At 38.4% G+C, this 16,383-nt stretch overlaps 1 protein-coding gene across 4 annotated transcripts in view; it reads left to right on the top strand.

Moving 5' to 3' along the window:
- The window catches only part of ARHGEF10 (Rho guanine nucleotide exchange factor 10), a 109,686-nt gene that overhangs the window by 61,290 nt on the left and 32,013 nt on the right, over window positions 1-16,383 (top strand). For all 4 annotated transcript variants that reach the window (XM_088162301.1, XM_088162303.1, XM_014869528.2 and 1 more), the window contains 4 exons: window positions 11,699-11,814; window positions 13,396-13,523; window positions 14,001-14,101; window positions 15,013-15,134. In XM_088162301.1, the coding sequence (XP_088018427.1) occupies window positions 11,699-11,814; window positions 13,396-13,523; window positions 14,001-14,101; window positions 15,013-15,134 (467 nt within the window). The remainder of the gene's footprint in view (window positions 1-11,698; window positions 11,815-13,395; window positions 13,524-14,000; window positions 14,102-15,012; window positions 15,135-16,383) is intronic.

Below are 16,383 nucleotides of genomic sequence, written 5' to 3'. Positions count from 1 at the left end.
CTGACCCATATTCAGCTTGCCATTGGCAAGGATCCCCAGACTTCTTTCAGTGTGGCTGCTGTCCAGTGTCTGTGCTCAGTCTGTTCGTACATCCAGGGATGCCCTGTCCCACGTGCAGAATCCAGCACGTTAATCTCTTGTTAAACTTCCTATGGTTGGTGATTGCCCAGCCCTGTAATTTGTCAAGGTTTCTCTGCAGGGTCTCTCTGCCTTCAATGGAGCTGACAGCTACTCCCAATTTAGTGTCATTGGTAAGTTACTTATTATTCCTTGGAGTGATTTATGAAGACATTGAAGAGAACTGAGCCTAAAATGAAGCCCTGGGAAACCTCACCAGTGACAGGTCTGATGTTCCCACCCCATTCACTCTAAATAAGCCTTTGTGCCTGACCTGTGAGCCAGTTTTTCACCCATCATATAATGTGTTTATCCAGCTGTGTGCTGGACATTTTGAGGCCTGTGAGAGGCCTCAGATCAATAGCTTTACTGAAATCCACAGTTCACATCAACTGGCTTCCCCTGATCAGCTATCTGAGTTACTTTGTCATAAAAGGAAATTAAACTTCTTAAACAGTATTTCAACTTAATGAACTTGTTCTGGCTGGGTCCAATGACTGTGTTGTCTTTCAGGTGTTTTTCACTAGCTCCACAATAACCCTTGTAACTTTACCAGACACTGAAGTGAGACTGACAGGCATGTAGTTACCACAGTCATCCTTCTTGCCTTGGGACAATGTTTGCCAATGTTTGACTGGGACCTCTTCAGATTCCCAGCTGGATTGAATATGTGGAAAGAGGGCATCAAGAAAGTTCAATGGTACCTGTACTTTTACGATAAAAAAGAGAATGGTGAAAGCACAGTGAATACAACTTGTTTTTAACGTGTCACATTGATATATAAAAATAACCCCCTGCAACATTACAGGCTGGGGATGGTGTGGCTGGACAGTGCCCAGGCAGAAATGGACCTGGGGGTTCTGGTCAACAGTCGACTGAACATGAGCCAGCAGTGTGCCCTGGTGGCCAAGAAGGCCGATGGCCCCTGGCCTGTATCAGGAATGGTGTGGCCAGCAGGAGCTGGGGGGTCATTCTTCCACTGTACCTGGCAGTGTGAGGTCACACCTTGAGTGCTGTGTCCAGTTCTGTCCCCTCAGTTCAGGGAGGATTTTGAGAAGCTTGAGCGTGTCCAGAGGAGGCAACAAGGCTGGAGAGGGGCTTGGAACACAAACCCTGTGAGGAACAGCTGAGGGAGCTGGGGTTGTTTAACCTGGAGAAAAGGAGACTCAGGGGTGACCTTATCACTCTACAACTTCCTGAAAGATGGTTGTACTCAGGTGGGAGTTGGTCTCTTTCTCCAGGCAGCACCAGAGGACACAGTCTTAAGCTGTGCCAAGGGAAATATAGGTTGGATATTAGGAAAAAGTTTATATACTGGCCAGAGTTTCAGTTTCTCAGACTTCTGGCACGTGTTATGACTTTGCAGCACTTTATGCAAACAGTTGATGAGTTGTGAATTGTGGTTTGCTCTGAGGCAAATGCCAGTTTGGTGTTGCAGCAACAGCAACCACTCACAGTTGCCTGCTTTTGGGTCCCCAAGAATGAAAGAGGTGAGTGAGGAATTCCTCACAGTGCTTTTATTTAAGAAGACCAGACTAGGGAGACTCTGTAGAGCCAAAGGGAGAGGGCTAAGCATCCTGCCATGTCTGGGTGGGAAACCAGTGCCTGTCAGCAGTGTTCTGCTCTGATCAGGTTGATTAGGAGACATAGACAGCATAGACAGTTATTTAAGCAAAGAAACATCAATTTGAGCCATAGGTCTAAAGGCTGAAAGGGGAAATGAGCCAGACCCATTTGTACTATATACCCATGCAGTGATGAGCATTGAAGAAAACAGTGAAGTCAAAAATCAGGTTAGTATGCTTATGGCTGCATTTTAGTGTTATTTTTTTCTCTCACAGGTTTACAGTTTGTAACTGAGAGCAAAGCTCAGCACTGCTAAGCCATGGCTGTTTCCTTTTCTCATTCAGACTTCCAGGGATACATTTGTACTCTGTTTCCACTTGATTGTGTTCTTGATCTCCGTGGGGTTTGTTTACTGTCAGATATACTAATGACATGATGCTAAAGTTCAGAAATTATTCCTTTTTTCCAAGTTTCCTTCAGCTTGATGCAATCACTTTGTGTAGGCCTCTGAGTGTTGCCAGGGAAACAGGGAAGGATGTTTGATGGGCTACAGTGTGCTCTTGTTTCTGTCAACATCTTGCTCGGTGGAACGGCAGCTCTTTTCAAAAACTGAAACAGTGCTGCTGTGATAGCCTTTGCCTTTAAAGCTGGATTTTTTTTTGCAGGTTTGTCTAATGAGAGATACAGAATTGGGAAGAAAAAAATTCAGATTTATGATCTCTCTAAGGCACAGCAATAGTAGTACAATATCCAGAGTAAGCAAAATTAATATTGAATGACATATCAACTCCAGAATTGGTGATAAGATTTTAGAAAGAATGATGTGGCATTACTTGCTAATTGAACTAGCTTTCATCTCAATGAAATATATAAAGATTAATAATGTAAGTTCATTATTTTAAAGTTAATGTTGTTGAAGACAATACTGTGCACTAAAGGAGATTTAATACGTTTAGAAATATAAACTGTCACTGATACATGCAAACAAAAGACCAAAGTTTTTAAATAAAACTTGTGCCAAAACGCCTGTCCATCTGAGCAAATGGGGTGACATTAAATAGTTCACTTTGTTAAGCGGACATAAGTTCCTATCTAGTAGATTAGGCAAGGATAAATTTAGGTGTTACATGCTTGTCTCACCCATGCAGGATGAGATTCTTCTCTTTGCTTTTTGTATTTTTTATAGCAGTTGTAGGATTTGTCATCCACTCCCTATAAACCTTGTTCTGTGTTGCTAGGGATCTCATCCACATCATGACATAGAGTAGTAAAATTATTAGAAACCCAGCTGGTGTGTATGAAAGAGGGAGGTGAGCTCCTCACAGTGCCATTTCCAGATGTGTTGTTATAGTCTGATAGGATCTTCAGTGTAAACCTCTGGCAGCTTGGCCAGTTTACAACTGCCTGCAGACCTGTCTTGGCATCCCTGCAGTACTTTCATGGTTTAAATGCCTTCACACATGTACTTTCTTTGCCTGTTTATATCGGTGTTTGTCTTTTTGCACCGTTTCTCTCTCGCCCTTTGTGCCTATGCAGGTGCATCCCAGAGGTCCTGTGTGACCCCTGTCCCTTTTAAGAGGGCAGGGACTTCCCGATCCATGCTGTCCTCAGACTTTCTCTTTGGGCCTTGTGAGAGAAAGGGCCATGGCACTTCTTTTCTTTCACTCTCAAGTCTTTGTTTACAGCATTTTTCTACCTCACAGGAACAGAGCCTGGAAGTGCAGTCAGCACAGAATCCAGGAAGACCCTTGACCATTGTCCCAGCTGGTGTGACATTGGGGAGCCAGACTGTGGGGTCCACTCTAATGAGCATATCAGGGCTCCAGTGTTTGTCCCTCATGTTCCCTGCTGCTTTAATCTCTGACGCAGTGCAGCTGCTTCTGTCAGAAGGAAAATATTTATGGCCTTTTATATCTGAAATTCCCTGTGCAGTCAGGATTAGCTGGAGCTTAATATAATCTTGAAGCCATGCTCTCAATGTATGAACTACTTCTCACTATCTCAGAGGCTTTACATTTCCTCGGTAGTTTTGCATTATTTTGCATAATTTTATTCACAAATGGTATAGAACTATGAATTCAATACCTTACTCACTGCTTGCAGTTGCAAGCTGGTGATTTTATCTTGCTGTTCCTCAAGATGTGTGAATAAGTAGTTTTGTGGTTAGATAGCAGTTTTTATGCAGTCTATTTCTTCAGTGTTCAGATCTGGTACAATGAGAAAGACAGGTTTTAGCATTCATGTAATTAATTACCAGTTGAGAGAAAGGTATTAGCAACTGACAGTGAGGTAAAGTATGTTAAAAATACTTAGTCAGAATTGAGACTTGTGAGGTTTGTTTCACAGCTCTATTCTGTGTACTGGGTGTCATGTGGTATTTGGTTCTGTGATTAGGACCTGAAGAATTCCCCTGTCTTGCATGGCAGTGAGAACCGTTAATATAATACATTAGTTTCAGAGACTCAGATTATCAGTTTCAATAATTGGGAACATAAATTATGTTTAGATGCTTATATGATTAAAGTGTGATTAGACTGAACCGTGTCATTTCACGTTTATGATAAAGCTCTTCATGTTGATTGATGATGGAGAGTCCTGACTATACCCTGACTGCTTGCTTATACCATGTCTGAACTGAATAATTTTCATTCCAGTAAACTCAAGGGGTTTATTGCTTATCACCTAATACTGTTTGTGCACTTGTGCTGCTTCTTTCCATGCTATGTTACTAAGCCTAAATTAGGGTTATACTGCAAAGATACATGCAAGTAGCTGCACATATCAGCTTTGCATTGATGGCTGCCAACTAAACTCTTGTTCTCTGACATCATTCCTGACTTCCCATTTGCCTAAATGTCCAAACTTGGAGCTGATGCCACTCAAAAACTTGTATAGTTTGGACCTGAAAGTGTGATATAATCTCAGGAGACCTACAGTTGACTTATGATGGCTCAGACTTTTTGGGTGCATGCGACTGTGGAGATCATGAGTTGGATTTAATGTGAAAGAGCAAACCAGGGGAGGGAAGAAAGTGTGCTTTTCTGTGATGAACTTTAAATTGACCCATGGACTTGTTTAGGTCATAAGCCAGGATTTTGGACAACTTTTTTTTATTACAATTTTAGTCAAATTCTAATTGGCTGTTCAAAAAAGTCTCATAAAGGAGAAACAAGAAAACCGAACGTGCCCACGTGCTTCTCTGATGCATCTGTGGAAACAGGAACAGCATGAGTGAGCAAGTGAAGACACAAATGTGACAAGGGTGGTGATGTGGGGGCTGTCAGGGATTTTGCATAACACAGCGTGCAGGAAATTGGTAGTTCAGCATCTAAAAATCTCATCTGCTTTGTTACTGGCTTTAACACTTTAATACAGAATTTCCAGGGAAGATGAGGAGTATATCAGAGGTATGGATGTGCACCTCTATACAGGTGCTTGGATGTATCAAGTCCTGTGAGGATAAAGTTTTAGCACAGAAGAGGGCCCTCATCACCAGCCCTCTAGCAAAATCTAGGTATTCTGGGACAAGGGAGTTTGCAAAGGGAAAGGAAATAATACTTTACATAACATCAGTATCAACTGCTAAATGAATTATAGTGTTTCTGGTATTTCCAATATTCATAATCTTTTTGCCAACTCTATCTATTAGTTGCTGAAATAGATAGCTTGCATATACTAATCTCACATACAGATTTCCCCTTCTGTTTGTACTGAGAAAAGTAGTTCCACTAGACCTATAAAAGGAGAATGTTGTTTCTCACTTTGATAAGTTCTCTTCCGCCAAGCATTGGTGTGTTTTGCATACCAGTGTATCTACAGGAGCAGGATTCAGTACCAAGTATAGGGGAATAATTTCTCAACTGCAGTGATTGAAACTTGGGCCTTATTAATTGTTTCTGGTTTTCAGTTGGCAAGGTCTTCGGTGTACAGAAAATTACTTCAGATACAACATTGTCTTTCATAGTCTCCATTCTTGTCCTTTCTAAAGGTGGGCATTATAAATTAAGCAGTGGGATGCTGTCTGCCTATTATTACTTCAGGAAAAAAATCAACAAAACTTTTCTATCACAATCAAAGCCAAATTTAAATAATTGATCAGCTCTGTGTACACTTAAATGGCTTTAAATATATTCTGCTGCATCATCATAGTTTAAGATAAATAGGTTAACAATCTCATGATATCTGTCCAGTTTATTATGAACTGATCAAGAATTCATCTACTGTCATGATATTTTGCTTTCCAGAATATTGTGCAAGCTTCTCAGGTTTAAATGAAGTTGAAATGTTGTGTAAGGACCTGCTTTTTTATTATTTGTTCCAAGTGTGTAATCCTATACACGTAGTAGTTTGTTATGCCTTCCTCAGACACAGCAACTTTTAAGGTTACCTCCCGTATATGTAACTTCTTCCCCCATCCCAGGTGATTTTTATGCTCTATATGAGTATTGAAACTTTCCCAAATCTCTTCCTTTCATAACATCTAACGTTTCAGTGTGCTGCCTGGATGCACACAGATGGCTCAGTAGGAGGAAGCAATACAAATATGCTCAACCTCAAAGGCCAGATTGCAAATGGCAAGTCAAATTTGGGATATACCAACCTTTCAGAGTGGTCTTCAAATCTGGCATGTTCTTCAAGCGTATCATTAATTTTGTATTACCCCTCAGTAACACTGGAGCTGTATTCAGGAAAAGAGCCTTTCTGAGATTCAGTTGTGGTTTTTGTATTTGGGCATTCATGATCCTTCCATTCTGTGCAACACTATCCTGACTTCAGGGCTCTGTGTCTCTCAGAAGCAAAGTAGTCTTTATAAGGAGCTTGAATTTTCATGATGCATTGGCTTTCACTTCGTTTCAGTGTAGCTTTTCCAAAAACAATTTGTATTGATGTATTGTGGTTTTGAACTGTGTGGAGAAAAGGTCATTACTGTGATTATACTCAAGGCAGATGTTGTCTATATTAGTTACTTTGCAGTGAAAGAGATACCCAGCAGTGTGTCTATTAACAGTATTTCATTGCAACATGATGGACAATACAGAAATGTTTGCAAAAATAGTTGCAATATTGAGAGTATATTGACTGAGGCTTTTATTTCATTTGTGTGACATCTGGATTTATGTAATAGTATTACTTGAAAAAATCCTTCTAATTGGGAATAAACAGGAGTTTAGTATGTGATGGGACCAGCTGAGCCATTATGTTTGCTTGCCCAGCAATAGATGTTCAAATAATGGGTGATTGCATTTACTCTGTCTTTAGTAGCATAAATCTGTGATAAAATAGTAATTCACAAATGGGAATCAGAACACACAGAAAGAGCTAATAGGTAACAAATCACCATGGAAAATAAATGTATCCCTTTGTAATTCTTAGAAAGGAAGAATAGGATGTGATCTGTTCAGGATTCTGATATGCTTGAAGAGGCCATGGAAATTGAAAATTTAGGGGAACCGGATGGACGACAATCCCAGGAGGCAGCTGCTGTGCCAGCACTTACTAAAGCAGCTGCTGCTGTGCAGGGAGAGAGCTGTGGCTGCTCACTGTGCTCTCCAGCAATGCAGCCTTCTGCCAGGCATGGGAATCCTCCCCCTTTGCCCAGGCACTACCACATGGACACTTCTCTAGCATGTGTATATTTATTCACAACCTTCCAAATTCTACTTTTGCCTGAACCAAGTTAAACTGACTTTAACCACACCCAGGGAGTTTCCTGCAGGCTTTGAAAATGCCTGGGTATAAATCACCTAGAATTGCTTCTGTTTCAATTACAAAAATTGCTTCATACTAGGCAAAATTGATGAATTTGAAGCTGCGGTGCTGAGAGTAGCACTGGGAAACAAGCTGGTAAAATAAATTTTCTTAGTATACTCAAATGTATTTTGGCCTAAGAAGAAATCATTATAAAAAGCATAATCTTCTCCCCCGTTTTACATAGCAGCAAAATCAATTTAAACCTTAACCTCCTTTCTTCCCTCTAAACCAAGTTGTGGTTTTGTTTTCTTTTTTAACCTTGAGTGTATTTCATTTTAATGCTGAGCAAGGAACTGGGTATTTTGCAAGAATTACCGGTTGTTGGCAGTGAACTTGCTTGTTGCAGGGAGGCACAAATTCCTCTGGTAAAATCGTAGCAACAAAGGAGTTGGTGAAAAAGATTCTTGCTAGATTACATGTGGCCAGGATTTCACCCTTGATCTGTAGGTGGAATGCAAAAATGTTGCCTTTGAAGCCACATATATGGTTATTGGTTGCAGCACGCTGCCTTCTCTCCTGCCCAGGCACACTTTGTAGCCTGTAGGATGTGTACAGTTGGGGAGAGCTTTCTCCAAACCATGAAGGATTTTTTCCATAGGAAAAATGAGTTGTTTTAGCGCTTGATAAGTAACAAGAGTGGCTTAGAAATGAGAAGGAAATGTCTTTATCATTTGTGAAACATTTCACAGTACAAAAGAAACCGACCATGTATCTGCTTTGGAGTGAAGCCAAGAGTTCTAAAGTGCAATCTCTACGGATAAAAGGAGTGAACACCCACCCCAAAATAGCCAGCAATTGAATGGTCAGGGAACATGTGTGGGCTGAAGCAGCCAGTCTGTGGCTGTGAACTGAGAAACATCTGATGAACAGAGTAGTGTTCTCCCCCACCTCCTCCACTCAAGAAAAATCCTTCATCAGACAATTCTCAGGATCAACTGGTAGTCAATCTTTGGTTAACCACTGAGAAGCCAGTTCTATTTTAAAAGACCTTGTGAGTAGCCCTTACAGGACCCAGTTCAGAGGTAACTTGCAACTATTACCCAGACACAATCCAAGTGATCACTTTTTGGAGAACTCACTTTTGATGAATCTACATTATTGTTGATTTCTGAAGCCTTATTTTTCTGTGTCAGTTTGTGCCCACTAAGGACCTCTGAGAAAGGCTGATGTTAGTCATGCCTATTGATCTAGTCTTTTACTATTAAAATTTCTTAGCTTGACCATTTCTCTTTTCTAGAACATCAGAGGATGGAAACAGGCTCTCATTAATTATTTACTGTTTTGATTTTGTGCTTCCTTTCCTGTACTAAGAATGTGGTCTTTTAATGAATGAGCCTAAAATTACTTTTGTTTGTTTTTTCTGTGTGACAGCCTTTCAGATGCCAGGTTAGTTTATTTGCTTTGACATTCATATTGCCTCCTTTTTATCTTGACTTATTAATAGCTTATAAAATATGCATGATGCTGACAAAAAAGACTCAGATGACAATTACTGAATGAAATTCGAGATTTATGCCTTATTTCCAAGGCTGGAACAAAGATATTTGTAAGACTATTTGAAGCTTCAAGAAGGGGATTATCAGGCATGGTGGATATATATGTACTGCCCAGGGCAAACCCAGCAGTTAAAGCTCACTTTATGGCCTCAGTTGAAGACTATGGCATAAAGTCCTGCAGCATCAGGGAGACTTGCCTGGATGCTCATTGTTATCTGTTGCATTAATGTCTGTTCTCCAAACAATAATAAACAAAATGTCTTCTAACTGTCTTTATCAGGCTACAGTGATCCTGGCTTTTATAATTTAAGAATAATGTAATTCGCTTGGGGGAAAATATCCGTCCTCTGCAGGTGAAGCCTCACAGACTCAGCTTTTCACAGCCTGATTGTTGTAAATTTTCTCTTGCTTCAAACCCACAAAGATAAATTTAAAAAATACTTGTAATAATTTTTTCATGGCAGCCGTTTGGTTTGGTTTGTTTATTCGTGGAGTTTGTAAATGGCCGATGACTGGACTTCTGCAAAACCTCAACTAATAAAACAATTATTTCTGTTCAGTGTAATTTTTTTTTGCAGAAGTTATCTTTTCGTTGGAGAAATTTGGAGCAAGAATATAATTTGTGTTGTTTACATTTCCAGACATACTATCATGGCTTTTAGCTAGATTTCACTGGATTTCCTGTTAACATTGGTCTTCACCTTTCTTTGCAAGTAGCCCCATCAAAATCAACAATTTGATGTGTCTAGAAATTAGTGATTCTGGTACTTAACCAATTACAATTATTGAGGATGTTAGCAAGGAAAAAGATATAACCTATCAGAGGATAAATACAAGGAGAGAAGTGTTTACATCTTTTCAGATGCAGATTTTTTTAAGGATTTGGGTTGAAGAAAGCACAAATGTAGCTTAATGAAAGCGTGGAGTCTGCAGTTCAAGAAAAGTGTTACTTTTTTTATTTTTAAACAAAACTGCAAATACACCCAACTGACCATAATTTCAAAATCCTTTTTCTTAGATCTACTTTGCAGTTGTTTCTTTTCATGGTGTGCAATAAATATAATTACCTTTTCTTATGGAATAATTTGGCTTTAGGGGTAAGAAAGGCTAGATTGTTCTTTTAATTAACATTCAGAGCAGGCAAAGAGGAGGATGATAGTTGCATCTATTATCTGGATGGGAAAACAGTAGTAAAGTGCAGTCATTCCCCTGTTTGGTGCTCAAATGCAATGCACAGAAATAATATTTTTTATGAGCCTTGAAATTTTATGCTTTTCAGGGTTTAAAGCCCACTTCTAGCTTAATATAATGAATTGCATTAAAGAAAAGCATTGTCATGACCTCTCTCTGTATGATGTCTCCAAATAGGAAAATGTCTTTAGAAAACAGTTATTTTGATACCTAACTGAAAATATACTAATGATTTAAGTAGCGTTGTTTCATACATGTTTATATTTCATGTTTGTTCTGACTTACGCTATTTGGACAGCTTTGTTTGACAGGTTTGATGTGTTGTGCTTTCTACCCTGGCCCTGCAGCAGGCTAGGAGAATGGAGGCACCAGCAGTGTGTGTGTGTGTGGCAGCTGAGCTGTGCCCTGCAGCCAGAGCAGGTGGCACAGCTCGTGTCCATGATCCTCAGTGTCTGCAGAGCCAGTAGCCAGCTCTGTATTTAGGTCCTGTTCTTGCCAACATCGTTGAAATCCTTCTGATGCAGGGGCGTTTGCTGCCCACAGACTGCCTTCCAAAGCTGTGCTAGGGATGAAGGATCCATAGTTTGGATACTACACTGCGTGAGCTAAAGAATCTGCAGGAGTTTCCTGGCAAGATAATCCAGTCTTGTTCCTGTCATTCAGCCACATGGAAACATGCTGACTCTGTATGAGTCAGGGGGGGGTTTTATGGAAGAGTGAGTGTTGTTTGCAAAGGAATTACTTAGCCATTCCACTCCTAGCATCATGGTAGTCAGAGTCTATTAGCAGGGGTTTGCAGGCTTTGTGCATTTAAATGGACACCTTATCCTAGTAATCAGTGTGTTTTTCTGAGTTACTGTACCCTTATTGGCCCTTATACTTATTGATTATTAGCATAAAATATTTCTGCTGTGTTCAGATTGATTGCTGATTTTAGAACAGATTTTTTTTTAATTTAAGCATGATTACAGTATAATTTCAAGTGATTTAGTGAAATCGTGGGCTTGTATTAGAGTTAGGATATGGACATATGACCCTGAACTGTCTCACAATCAATAATGCAAGTTTTGAATTTTAAACCATCATAGCAAAAGCTACAGACAATTTTGTTGCTCATCATGTAAGCAAAAACAACCTCCAGGAAAGATGTTTGCATTAATGTGTTACAGCAAGTCTGTTGTTTGGTGTTAAACAAAACTTCCATGGTAACAAGAGATTTTGGGGTCGGTGAAGCTTTGATATGTGTTACAATTCTAGTGTGGGATATTTATTTGTAGCTAAAAAAACAGTAAGATGATCTAAAAGGAAATGCCAATGGTAATGCCTGTACATGCAAAGGTTGTATTGATATATGCTACTGCCTATTATCTCCTAGGGTGCATTTCACAATTATCTCTCTGCAGAGACATTAGAAGCAGCTGGAGCAGCAAGGTGAAATACTGAGGATATACATAGATATAAACCACTTCGATTTTGAGACTTAATACATGTTCATATTGTCTTTGTGATACGTTCCTCGTTCAACTGCGAATTGCATCTTTTTATTATGTATAACTGTATGGCTTTATTAATTTCAGACAAGCTCTATATGGGACCAGGGCAACTGTACCATGATCTGCAAAACCTTTTACATGACTTGAATGTACTTGGTCAAATTAGTCAATTAATAAGCAGCCTTAAAGGAAATTATCAGGTAATAAAGCTGGATTTATTTTTCAAGTCTGTTCTTTTAAAGTAGTATACTTGCCTCTCCCTAGGGTTTGTGCAAAACGTTCTTTAGTTGTCTCTGCAAAAAGTGGAATAATTTTTACCTCTAGTAATGCATTTACTGTTAAGGGTTGTGTTATAAATAGATTACAGCTGTCCTTCTAATCTTGTTTTTCTTTGTTGTTTTTAAGTGTAGGTGGATAGTACAAGTGTCTGCATTTGTTCAGTAGCTGATAAGCTTATATGGAAACACAATTACATTTTGATGTTAAGAAATTGGATTCTTGCAGTTAGACATGGTAGTAGGAGGATGGTTGTTTGGAGGAAGCTCTTGATCCCCATCCAAGCTCATAATCCTGTCTTTTGGGGAAAACTGTACTTAAAACTGGGTAGAAATAACTAAAATATAAAAGGATGTTCAGAAGAATTTAAAAAGTGTATTACTTTAGCTTTGTTCACATCCCTTTGATTTAGCTTATATTCTGGCAAACAAATATAGTATTTAACACCAAATGAAGTCTTGAGACTTCAAACAATTACTTTTTTGCTTGGGTTTTTATATGTTTTATATGTGGTTACATGTAATTTTTAACTCCTACCTGCCACCACAGGTTGCAAATGTGTGTATATGTATGAATATATGAGTTTCTCTTGACATATCTTGGCTTCAGAGTAAAGGCATTAAATGAAAAATAGCATTTTGTGAAAATATGTACTCTGTGGAAAGAATGCTGTTGGACAAAGCTTCACAAGCATTAGTAGGTGAATTTCATCTGCATAATTGGGAGTGTGTATAGCACAGATATACCATAAGACATTCAGCCATCACCATATAAAAAACGTTTCTGTCTGCACTGACAGTCAGAGCCAACTGCTCTTCGAAAATTTAAAATTCAGTCATTGTTTCCAGGTAGATATGTGTAAGATCATTTCAAGAATTAAGTTAAGGAATGAGGCCAGCTTCTTTATTTTTGAAAAAGGCTTAGGTTGTCACAGAATTCTGATGGTGGAAAGTGTGTATCCTTCAGTCTACTTTTTAGTCTTGATGCTTTGTATCATTCAGGTGAGCTTTTACTCTCTGAAAAAGAACACTCATCTTGCAGTGAGGTATTGTTTCAGCATCTTAAACAGATTTAGACCACACATCCTTCATGATGGGTCTGTAAACATTTTGACTCAATGATTTGAACAAAAGCATATTTTCAGTAGGATTTGTAGATGTTTTCAAAAGACTTTCTTTAGTAGCAGAGTTCATGATGCTGGAATAAAATAAAAGGCTTATGCATACACCTGATACAAATTTACATTTTTTAATTTGACAAATGCTTGGGAATGTCATTTATATGTCATCAAACTGAGAAATGTGAGAATAAATGTTCAGCTGAAATACATTAGAAAATATTTTACAGCTATATCTGAACTGTGTTTACAAATATGGCTGAATTATCCTTTATGGAAATGTGGTCTAATTGAAGCCCATGTATTATTGTTTGTTATGTGCAGGAATCACCTTATTATCTTGTTTGCTGGTAGGCTGGTGTTGAATCTTAATTTTTTACTTTTTCAGAACTTAAACCAATCTGTAGCCCATGACTGGACCTCAGGTTTACAAAAGCTGATTTTGAAAAAAGAAGATGAAATCAGAGCGGCAGATCGCTGTAGAATTCAGCTGCAACTCCCAGGAAAACAGGACAAGTCAGTAGAAATCTTGGCTATAAAACTTTCTAAATCGGTTTAAATATTAGATATAGATGTATGAGTGAGGATCTGAGAATCTGTAGCGCTTCCCCTCCTTTCTGTCTCCATGGTAAGCCCCCGACTTCTGCTCTTATATCGTAATGCTGGAAGCTTTAACGTTCCAGAGCAGCCCTGTAGCTTTTCTCCTGTTTCTCAGCCCAACATTCTGGATGCAGGAAGCAAGAGAGGAGCCATGGCAGTGACAGCTAAAGGGAACAGTCACTGTTGCATTCCTTCACCAGTTCCTCTCATAACATTTCATGTACAGTACATGGACATATGGCATATCATAGCCTGCAGACTTAATTCAGATCTGAGTCTTTATCTAAGTATTAAAAAATAATGACATTTCATCCTGCTCAAAAGTTTTTAGCCATGACTGTATTCATACCCAATGCATTCATAGTGGCTTTTTTTTTTTTTTCTGTATTGCAGGTCTGGGCGGCCAACTTTCTTTACAGCTGTGTTCAATACATTTACCCCTGCCATCAAACAGTCTTGGATCAACAATTTACAAATGGCTAAACTGGCCCTTGGTAATTCCTAGTTACTCACATTGCCTAACAAGTTAAAATAGCTCTCAATGTACAATGTAATTTATTTATTTTTATTTTCTTGGAGAATGATTTTCTTTTTTTGGTGAAAATTTGTCTGCAGATGTTTAAAACTGCAATATACTAAGTAGTAATCATTGTGTATCACTACAAACTATTAACATTATAGATAAAACAGGGCACTCATTATGAAGGAATATATTTTCAACAGTATTTTAATGAAGTCTTGTATTCATTACTAATTGTTGCATCTAAATCAACACAAATAATCTCTGCGTTAGAGCAATGTCCTGTGATGTTATTAGTTTCCTGTGTTTTCACAGAGGGATAGGTTTCCAAAAATACCTGGACTTTTCCATGCCTACGTTGACAAACATTAACTTGCTTGAAAGCAAGTTTCACCAGCACATAGTCAAGATAAGAGTGCTTTTGTGATGTCTCACAGAAGACAAGTAAAAAAAAGAAGACAGAATGGATGTTTCCGTCATTCCAGTAGGAAGATCCTTGTAATTATGATAACTGGCAGTTGATAGGGATGTTACTTAAAGAGGCAGAGAAATGCTGTTCAACAAATTTCTAGATTGCCTAGAGTCTGAGAGGTTTGATGTGTCTTTTCCTCTTTCAACATTCGATTTACAAGATTATTAAGAGACTACCCTTAACATTTTGCTAATGTAAAGTGTTCTTTTTTGCACTATCAGTATGTATGTAATCTACTTAATTGAATTTTTGTTCACAGTATAATGTTGTCATTTATGCATCTATGGCATAAGAACAGCCTGATCTGTATTGACTAGTCCTGACAGAATTCTTTTCTGTTCCTGTGGAGAGGTGGAAGTGATTATTCAGTGAAAGGATTGTGAGATGTTTATTGTTTGTTCTTTCCATTACAGCGGAGGATAACCTGTTAGGTTGGTTCTGCATAGAAGATGATGGGAATCAAATCAAAAAGGAAAAACATCCTCTCCTTGTTAGACACATGCCAGTGATGATGGCCAAGCAACAGGAGTTTAAGGTGAATGGAATTTTGATATGAGATTGCAATTAGGTTTTCTTACATAATATAATTTCTAAAGAATTCCATATTGTAAATACATCTATTAGTTCACATCTGTTAGTTCTCTTGAGCAGCTACCCTGCTTTAAGACCGTTAGCAATTAAAGGTCCAGAAGAGTCACAGGAATGAAAATGCTGCAGTCTTTGAGGCACTAAGGAGCATAATGTTTATTTTTACATAGCATGACATTCACTTTCATACTTTCATTGTAAGCAGAACTGATGGGAATTTTTAATTCATCTTGGGATTTCCAAATGTTTGGGGTTTAGAACTAGCCTCAAGCTTACAAAGAGTAAGAATCTGATCTCCATGAAAGCTGTCCTTTTCTGGTGCAACTATGCTAAATCCTCCTCAAATTTTTGATTTATATTAGCACACAGAGAACAATATTTTATTTTTTTTTTCTCTAGTTATGTTTCATGGAATCTTATGTAAAATGTCATATTCTGAACAATGATACAGAAGTTGTCTTAATGGTTAATTTCCTAAAGCAATGTGTCAGTTTGAAGCCTTATTGACTACTGACTTTAATGATGAAAATAAGTACAATACCAAACTAACAGATAGAGTGCTGGATGCTATATTTCCTGTGTATCAACAGAATTTCTTATTGACTGTCAATCAGTAAGTCTTGTGCAGAAAGAGTAATGGAAATAAAATTGTATATGTGTGGATAGAATCCCAAAATTAAGTTAGTGTCACAGCATGGGTGCTGCTTAAAGAGGTGAGTCTGCAGGCCCTGACTGCTAGATCAGCCTACAGGGGAGGGAAGCTCAGTTGACAGCTTCACTTCAAATGTGAGTATACAAGCCTGGATATTAAGGGAAAATAATTGGTGATTCAAAATGTGGTAGAACTGTGTAATGGTGCTAAGACAGTCTATTCCTATGATACTGGTTTTCAGAGCAGTGGAAGTTTACTGAAACTGTCTGAATTCCTATACAACCAGTCATGCTTGTCTTATTAAACAGCTTTTTCTATACTGACTTTCTAAAGTCACCACTGGTGAAATAACCAGCTATTTTAATTTTTTTTTTCAGAAACTTAAATTAAGTATGTATTTTCCTAGAGCCTAGGCATTTGCAAGTCCTGAAGATGCATGCCAAAAAGGCCCAGGCTCAACTCTTGTAATCAAATTAGAACAGTTTTCTTATTCTGAAAGGAAAAGGAAGTTTGTCACTTTTACCACTGACTGATGATCTTTGCC

The sequence above is a fragment of the Sturnus vulgaris genome, chromosome 3, assembly GCF_052056855.1.
Source record: "Sturnus vulgaris isolate bStuVul1 chromosome 3, bStuVul1.hap1, whole genome shotgun sequence".
NCBI classification, from domain to species: Eukaryota; Metazoa; Chordata; class Aves; order Passeriformes; family Sturnidae; genus Sturnus; species Sturnus vulgaris.
Note: the sequence above shows the minus strand (reverse complement) of the source record. Positions and strands in the feature narration are given on the sequence as shown.